Raw genomic sequence first — 9,921 nt, forward strand, 5'->3', positions numbered from 1 at the left:
AGTCAAGGGATTACAAATACCACAGAACACCTAGGCTTACCCTAGTCCTCTTTATGCAGCTGGACAGTCTAAGTTCTAAAACACAGAGAATAACATTTTTCAAAGCAACTTTTGAGAACGACAGAAAACAAATTTTTTAAAAATGAGCAAGTTACGTAAGTCAAAAAGAAGAGGAAAAAAAATCCAAGCAATGAGCTTTTGTGCTTCAAAGGGCCTAAAGAGAGGTGGAGGGAAATGAAGCTGCCAGTCACCATCTGGGTGCACGGGGGTGGGTGTGTGTGTAGGCATAGGTGTCTTTGAGGACAGATTTCATATTTGCTAAGAAGTTAATGTGAATTTACAGATGACAATTTCAATTTTTCCTGAAAGCTTCAAATGATTGAAGATGAAAATACTGTGAAAAGGCCTAGAAAATTGCACTGATTTAAGATAACCACAAAGCATATTTAATGGATGGAAATTTTTCAGAACCGCTATTTTCTAAGCACTTACTCCCTAATCACTGGCCAAGAGTGGTAATGAATATTGTGGTTTGTCTGGGTCGGATGAAGAGTTGGGGGTTGAAGATGGATACCTGGGGTGACATGGAGATGATCCTGTGTGATTACTATTTTAACTATTTTAACTTCAACATCAGTTTCAGAAAAGCAGTATCCTCTGTCATAAAAATCTATGACCGCTTTTCTGATTTGTGTTAAACTTCATTTTGTATTGATATTTCTTCATGTTGAAAAATACTGCAAGGTGGTACTAGGTTATTTTTACAAAATGCTTTGTTTCCTTCTAGTAAACAACAAAATGCAATCAAATTTGCCAAAGAAGGAGATATGTTCTTTTTTCTGACCACTAAGTTTTATTTAGCACATTTGTACCAGAGTTTGGCAAATGACAGCTTGTGGGCCAAATCTGTCAGCTAAGAATGGTTTTACATTCTAATTTGTATTTTAATTTTTTTATATGTATAATAATTAGTTTGGCTGTTTTTAATCTGAGGCTGCTACAAGGAAGTAATTTGGTAACACTTATTGTGGAATAATTTGCATTGTATAATCAAGTAAACCAAAATGAAGGTTTGCATTTTTTTGTACTGAATGAAGAATCATTTCATTCTTGTAAAATGAGTTAACAAAAGAAGATGTGGCATAATTATTTTCCTGATAATCAAATGTATGGATTTTCATAAAAGTCAACTAAAAGATTAGGTAAAATTATTAAAAAATGCTAGTTAGAAAATCAATCTTTTTTTTATCATTAATGAGAAATATTTTAGGAGCTAAGTTTTTACATGTCTGCCTTTTACATCTTCATGGTTAGAATAATCAAAAAACAAAAATAAGTTTGTAGGTAGTTTTATATTTTTTAATGGTTGAGAAAAATAATATTTTGAGGCACGTGAAAATTATATGGAAATTCAAATTTTAGTGTCTACCTAAAGTTTTACTGGAACATAGTCATGTCCATTCATTTGCATTTTGTCCATGGCTACTTTTGGGCTACAATGGCAGAGTGGAATAATTGTGACAGAGACCATGTGGTTGCAAAGCCTAATATATTTACTTTCTGGCCCTTTACAGTAAACATTTGTCACCCCCTGGTCTAGACTGAGAGGTGATCCCTCTTCACCTGATGAGTGTGAGTTGTATGTGCACCTAAATATAGTAAAATGAGGTGAGATTCTTATCTTGGAATCATTTAAATCCAAACTTTACATTGGCTCGCAAAAACATCTTGATATAAAATAGGTTTTTAGGTTCCAGATTACATCCCTACTTTATTTGAGCATTCTCACCCTTCTCAGTGTGGAGGGACCAGGCTAATTCACACACCTGGAGCCATTAAATTGTAGGCAGTTTAGTTTCTTGTTGAAAACTAGAGTAAGAATTTTGTGGCTTAAAAATTACTCCAAAGTTTGTTGAGTAAAAGTATCAAGTACACTATATATATAAAGCAGATAATCAACAAAGACCTGTATAACACAGGGAACTCCACTCAATATTCTGTAGTAACCTATATGGGAAAAGAATCTGAAAAAGAATAGATATAGGTGTATGTATAACTAAATCACTTTGCTGTACACCTGAAACTAACACAACACTGTAAGTGAACTATACTCAAATATAAAATAAAAATTAAAAAAATAAAGTGATTAGCAAAAAAAAAGTATCAAGTAATAGTTGTGATTGTATGACTATAGTGCAATTATATACTACTAATTAGGTGAAAGTTTTCTTTCTGGAGTTTAGAGCTTTACCAGAAAAAAAAGCATAAGACTTCAGACAACTGAACTAAATCCTAAATTGTAAGTATAATCCAGACATTCACATGGGATTATTACATAATCCCAATTATATTTAAACTTCTATTTTTAGAAATGTAAGGGAATCAATTTAATTTTGAGAATTTTATTTCAATATGCAAAATTATGAAAACTGAACTGTACCAGTGGATTGATATCAGCAAATAATAAATTCAAATAAAACATATATATATCTACATATAAGTCCACAAACTTTGAATGGGAAATAGATTGTTACTCTTATAATTTAAACACAGAAAGTAAAATTTTAAAGAGTGAAAAAAAAAAGTTATTACAGTCAATTCTCATTCATGGTAGTTTTGTTCTATAGACTCACTTTACCTACTGAATTAGAGAAGACTGAAACTTTGCTTCTAGAGCAAATAAATACAGGGGGAGGTTCCTGTGAGCCTCCAATCACATTTTCATGAACTAATCAATACATAACGTTCTGTTATGTGTGTTCCTGTTTAAAGGCATATTATTTAATATATATTGTTGATTCATTGACTCTGAACTCATGACCAACACCCCTATGACACCCACGTGAAGCTTATCTAATACACCTCCTTTTTCCATTAGGTACCTCACAGCCATCTTGTGCTTAGGACACTACACAGCACTTCAACACTACACCTGGGACTATTTTTAAAATTTTTATTTTATATTGGAGTATAGATGATTAACAATGTTGTGTTAGTTTCAGGTGTACAGCAAAGTGTTTCAGATATACATATGCATGTATTTATTTTTTTCAAATTCTTTTTCCATTTAGGTTGTTACAGAATATTGAGCAGAGTTTCCTGTGCTACACAGTAGGTCCTTGTTGGTTCTCTATTTTAAATATAACAGTGTGTACATGTCAATCCACCTGGGGCCATTTTAAACAGTGAAATCACCACCAACAAAAAAATAAAAAATGCTAAAAATGTAGTCCTAAATAGACCTCAGACAGGAAATATTTACACTCTGAGAGCTGAAGCAGGAAGGCAGAGTGTTGTTTCATTTGACCTCAGCTGGGAATTTGCCCATCAGAGCAACTCTGCACATGTCTGCGACAGACCCCAAAAGCCCATGAATACGGACTTTAGGGTTACAAGTAAATTTTAGCAAGTAAGCTTGTTTGCAAACACAGAATCCATGAATAATGAAGGTGGACTACATATGCAACATTCTTCAAGGGAATATGTAAAAACAGCTGAAGAAGAAAATCCACAAGCTATGTTCCATATTAAATATGACAGTGAGTTCATGGCATGAAGACAAGTTTTATGTTTGTATTATCATTTATCAAAATTAGAGGGAATAGCTTGAAAACAAAATGGATGTCCATATGTTTCAATCATCAGTCTGTCACTAGATACCTAGGTATGGCGCGCCAATTTAAAAACTTATGTGGTCCATTTAATTCTGCATATTGAAATAAAATTCTCAAAATTAAATTGATTCCCTTGTATTTCTAAAAACGGAAGTTTAAATATATGCAACTGATAAACTAATACATGATTGAATTAAAAAAGCAAACTGTACTTGATAATATTCTTGCCTAGACAGAAACTGATATCTAGACTAGATTGATCTCTCTCTCTCACTTGATAGAACCCATCACGTGTTTCATCATGTGTAAAAGCCCTACCTGCCCTACCCATTGGCTTATAAAGGTTCACTTGGTTAGATTCGGTAGAGCCACTATCTCTCTGATCAGTTTTGCAATGCAACATCCAGAATGTGATTAATATCTGAAGGCAAATATTCAAGTAATTTCTCTATGAATTAGGAGAAAATGAGAGTCTCATATTTTAAAATTCCACTCAACATTTAGTCTTCATATTTATCATCAATGTATTTTAAAATGCTTTTTTTTTTTAGTGTTAAACAACCTGTTTTAATTTATATGATGACAATTCTATAAGATTTAGAATAGAAGTTGTAAGACAGGATTCTTAAGAAATATGTATTCTTTTTTTTTTTAACATCTTTATTGGATTATAATTGCTTTACAATGGTGTGTTAGTTTCTGCTTTATAACAAAGTGAATCAGCTATTATCTATTGAAATGAGTTTATCTTTTCCTGCCGACTGAAAAAATTTGGTTTCAATTTATAACTAAAGTGCATTACTAAAAGAAATAACATTTCAGCTTTTATGTGTAAGGGGTCCTCCAAGGCTTACAAAACCCCAAAGTAAATATTGTCAAATATTGACATTTTGAAGTAGTCAGAAATTATTTCTATCTCCTTCTTAGAAGTGGAGAAATTATGCCTGGGTTATATTCATGAACAGATATATTTGTTGCAGCAGTTGCTGAAAACATTTTTTTGAATATTGTAGATAAGTAACATGGAAATATTTGTCACTATGGGAAAACACAAAGAAATCTTTACATTAATTTAAAACACATGCTTAGAGATAAATTAAAAGTATATAGGAGAGGTAATGACCTGAGTTTTTGTTTGTTTGCTTGCTTTTATGTTATTTTGTTTGACGTTTGTTTCTATCCTTGATCTGCTGGAACCTGAACAACTCTTGGCAAATAGTGAAATTATGTGTATCAACATTAATATAAAATATAAATAATATATGCAGTTTGAAGAGCATGTTTAAATGATTACCCTTCGTTTGTGGAAACACACATGTGAAATAAAATTTTAAAAATATGTATATGAATAATAACCACCAAATTTACAATAGTGATAGTCTCGGGGGAGGGAGTATAATGGGAGAAGAGAGATGGCTTCTTATATATATTATATATTATTATGTATATACAATTATGTATTATATGTATTGTATAAAATATGTAAATTATATACAATTATGTATTATGTATATATAAATATATATTATTATATATAATATAACATATATATTATTAGAGGTATATATAATTATCATAATTATATATAAGGTTTAAAGGTGAAGAATCATATTATTCTCTATACATTTCTTTATGTTGGAAATACTTCATAAAGTATAAGATAGCTCATTCATGAAAGGAGAGAAGGAAAAGAAACTCAGTGATAACTCTATGCAAATGACAGAGATGTAGCTTACAACTGAGGAAATGAAAAACCATTTAGTGTTGTCAGGACACACTGAGAAAGAGGTGTTCCCAACAGAATTAGCACCTGTATGGGAAACAGCAGTTACAGTTTACATTGTGATAGACATTACTAGGAGCTCTCCGCTGATCATTCTGTACTTTAAACCTGAATCAAATATTTAATAATATTTAATACACAGAGATCATAGGACATGTTTTAAAATTAGAAATACTTCTTAGTGAAATCAAAGACAATAACATCTTGCATATATTTAAATGCTCTTATCTGATAGCTAGTCATATTGAGAATTTATCTCATCAAATTAAGAAATAATCTTAAAAAAGAAACCCATATAATTTGGCACTCTTCACTGGAACTTTATTTGGAAGGATGGCTTACATAGCCCCCAGAGATCTAACAGTTTCTAACCCTTTACTTTTTCCAACAGTGTCTGCATAGACCATGACTAAATGGACAAATCTCTTAAAAAAACTCACAAAATAAATACATCTGGGACTATATCAGTTTTTACAGTTATGGTTAATTCTATACTTTGGTCAAGTATTTTCAATAAGTGAAACACTCCTGGTGGCTATAACTTTGTGTATTACTTTGATGGATTTTTTTTTCTTTAAAACATTCTTGACAATAATATACTATTATCCCATTTTAAATGATTGCCACATATTATAATATTTTATCATCTTACTTTTCCAGAATATCTGTGGTAATTTTTAATATATAGTTACCATGCAAGTAATTTTTTTCTTTAAAACCAAAAAAACTTTCAGATAATGAACAGTTATAACAGTCTATCATTCAACATCTGAATTTTAAAACTTTAGATCATGTAGCAGTATCTCTTTTCCTCCCTTATGTTCCTTAGAACAGCACTGTGTAAGAATGTTACTTAAGTTATATTATTTAATAATGTTGTTGATGAAGGTATGATGATGGTGGAGTTAAGATACAGAACTGAAAATCATTACTCTTTCATGGCATCTATATTACCTGTTATTTTTGCTGTTGTTTTTGTTACCATAGTCATCGGACCTCATGGTTCACTCAATGTGTTAAGACATACTAATAAATGTAATCTTAATCTGATTAGAAAACCGTAACTACTTGAAAATTCAAAAGTATTTGTTGAATTTTAAATAATAGCAGGAAGTAAGCATTTCACCTCAGTACTTTAGTAGATGCAGCATTATATTCATCTTTATAACAGAGGCAATAATGTCCCCTAACTGATCATTTTGTAGTGAAATAACCACAGCTGGAGACAGTCCAGTTAAATTTCTCAGCTAAATAGATATAGTTTCTTCACTCCCCAGAGGCTTTCCTCATCACTTCATTGGTCACTGAACTATTTTTCTGTTTCACAGTCATATACCCAGAGGATTACCTGACCTTGGAATTAAACATCTGACTTGCAACAGGTGGGTGTTTGTGGTGCCCTTTTTTTTTTTCTTTTAACACCTTTATTGGAGTATAATTGCTTTACAATGTCGGGTTAGTTTCTGTTGTATAACAAAGTGAATGTATTTTGTTAAAACTTTAAGCACAGAAAAGTAAAGCATAATTTCATGTTCTCAGAGACAATGTCACCATCCTTTTCCAAGTCATCAAAAGTTCAGAGGCTTTACATTTTAATGCCTTTAAAACAAACTCACCCAACTAGTAATCTCTTAAACATTAGAATGAAACCAATCTGCTTATTTCACAGCCAGCTGCTGCTCTATTGGCTCTCGCTTTATAGAAAAGCATAAACTAGAGGGGAGAAAAGTCAGGAAGGAAAATACCAAGAGAAGCAATAACAGAGCATAAAAGATTATGTTTGAGATGGCAGGGTATCAAGATGGTTTGGTAATTTCTATTTATCCTTCATTTTCCAGGATTACAGGCATAAATTTGGACTGATTTATTATTTCCACATTATTATCTAAACCTACTCTGTCAATCTTTTAGTTGAATTAACTCAAATCATGATTTGCCACTCTAATAAACACAAAATTATATTGGCTAAGAGCAATTCCATGGTACTGAACTAATGAATTATCTGTCCTTGGAGAAATCATTTATATTTTCTCTGCTACATTTTAATCACCTAGCCTAGAAAAGCTCTAGTTTCCCTTCTAGCCCTATAACCTTATGATTCTATGAATTTTCTTGGGAGAAATGAGAAACATTTTCCTTTCATGAAGCAGACCTTTAATTGTTATTTTTATTATCATAAATGCAAAAGAGACAGTTTTTATCTTTGATATGAAGCTTTATATTGAATTACATAAAGTAATGTTTTTAAAAATAAATTCTTCCATTGATTCTCTCCCTGCATTTTTCCTTTTGTTGTTAGCCTTCTTTGCAATAGATGGTGCTCTTTTCTCAGAGAAACTACTTATCTTATTCCTCATCAAAAGATCAGGAAAATTAATTTTACACTTTAACAATCATTAATTAAATAAATCGTACATAAAGGTAGAAAGAACTGATTACAAGCAACTTGCAGCACATTGACAATGGAAGCATAATGGAGAAAATGATTGTTAAATGATTAAAGAGCTCCATTGAAACCTGCAATACTTGCTGAATAGATGAAGCCAATATTGTAGCCAAATATGAAAATGCCATGCTCGCTACATACATAGAACTCCTAGTAGAAAGAAAATCCTAAATCAGGAGCCATTTTAAAGTATTAAAATAATTATCTACTTCAACAAAAGTGAAAATATAGTATTCCATATTAACATGTAGGATTTGACTATGCACATCAACACTAACACAATCTATTTACAACAATCTCAATTAATGCTGAGAGTTTGCACACTCTTTGCCAAATAAACCTGGAACATCTGGGCAAATAGAAAGTGGGCCACAAACTCTTCTGAAATAATTTCATTGGATAAAGACACTTTTTAATTTTTCCAGAGCAACCATTACAACTTCTTATGTAATAGTTTATAATCCAGAATTATGCTGCCTTTGGTCACTTCTAACTAGTTTCAGCTTTTGGAGGCATTGAAAAACCGTCATGTCCTGCAGTTCTGAACCATCCTACCTATTCCTCATTCACTTTGTGACTCTCCTAGCAGATCTGCACCTGCCAACTGCAAACTGGTCTAGACAACACAGCTATCATGTTTGTTACAGCAAAACGACACTATTTACTGTGGAAAGACACCAGAAAAACTTCCTCTATGAGTGTGGCCTCAAGATGGAAGAAAGAGTGGAATAAGGGCTGCTATGACCAAGGAAGAGGAAGGTGGGCCAGTGGTGCAGCAAAATCCACTGGGACCTGCAGGAGTAGTAAAGTTGTCAAGGTTCATCTCTGAAAAGAACTGAGAAGGAAACCTGCCCCTCCTCTCCCCAATTAGGGGTAAAATAACTAGAATTTCTCTTCCATTATTCACAAATTATTGTTTCCACAGCTCCTTTGGAAGGGATTGTGGGACACTGTGTCCAAGAGCCAAGAGCCCTCTTGGCTCAGTATAAGCAAGCTGTAAGATAGACTTTTTTTTTTGCCAGAGCTTTATAGTTTTACCAGAGCAACTTCTCTGTTCCCAAAATGTTGGATTGTTTCTTTATCAACGGAGCGAAGAATAGAAAAGTAGGTTTTTGTACTCAAACAGCAACCTCTCCACCTCCTGTCACCTCCATACTCTCCCCTGTTGACCTCCCTTTTCTCATCCTCCCGCCGAACACCCTTTATGCCCCTATTAGCCGCTGAAATCTGCACTCGGAGCCCTGTAGCCTTCCTTACCTGACAATCACATACATGACCAGGAAGTTTCCGAAGAGACCCACCACGCACACAATGGAGTAGAGGGCCATGATGGTGATGGCCGTGATTATGGAAGGACTGCCGGTCGAAGGGCACAGGCTGTCGCTCCCGCCCAGCTCGGTGCGGTTCGGACCGCATGGGTCGGACAGGTTGCCTTCTAAGTGGGAGAAGTTGACCCAGGAACTAGGGCTAGGTCCCGGGGAGCAGCTTGAAGAGTGCGTGAAGGGATCAGTGCAATTGCTGGCGTTCTTGGGAACGGTGCTGCTGTCCATGGTGCTGACGACCGGCCGGCTGGGACCACGTTGCGAGTAACCACGAGCACCCGGACTTTCAGGGTCCACGCGCCTCCGCTGCCTCCTCTCGCCGCTGCCACAGCTCCGGCTATTTCTTATAGACCAACCCCGGCGGAGCCAGACAGGAGAGTCAGGCAGAAGGAGAGAGCTAAGCATCTGACAGGATCCTCTGCTTGTAACCCTCTCCCACCTTAGAAGTACACAGACACATCGTCAACCCCACACCGCTGGGGGGAGGGAAGGAGGGCTGTGCGGGATCTAGAGGCTGGAGCGGAGGGAGGAGAGAGAAGTGGATTTTGCGCAAAGCGATCCAACGACTTGGTTTCCCCGCTCGGCACGCGTCTGTGCAAACACCTCTAAGGAGGGGCAGAACCAGGAAGGGAGTTGGAGAGAAGGGGCTGGGAGTGAGACAAACAAGAGAGTTAGTTTTTGGCGGCTGTAAAGCATAAGAAAGGGGGCTGACATCACTCTTTTTCCAGCGCCGTATTCTCAGTATAACATGACAGG

At 34.7% G+C, this 9,921-nt stretch overlaps 1 protein-coding gene across 3 annotated transcripts in view; it reads right to left on the reverse strand.

Annotated features, from left to right (window-relative positions):
* The window catches only part of OPRM1 (opioid receptor mu 1), a 168,215-nt gene extending 158,597 nt beyond the window's left edge, over positions 1-9,618 (reverse strand). The window contains exon 1 of one of the 3 annotated variants that reach the window (XM_036872214.1): positions 9,101-9,393. In XM_036872214.1, the coding sequence (XP_036728109.1) occupies positions 9,101-9,393 (293 nt within the window). Of the gene's footprint in view, positions 1-9,100 lie in introns of all 3 variants that reach the window. The other 2 variants (XM_036872213.1, XM_036872215.1) reach the window with 2 other exon arrangements.
* Positions 9,619-9,921: the final 303 nt, after the last annotated feature.

The sequence above is a fragment of the Balaenoptera musculus genome, chromosome 12, assembly GCF_009873245.2.
Source record: "Balaenoptera musculus isolate JJ_BM4_2016_0621 chromosome 12, mBalMus1.pri.v3, whole genome shotgun sequence".
Lineage (NCBI taxonomy): Eukaryota > Metazoa > Chordata > Mammalia > Artiodactyla > Balaenopteridae > Balaenoptera > Balaenoptera musculus.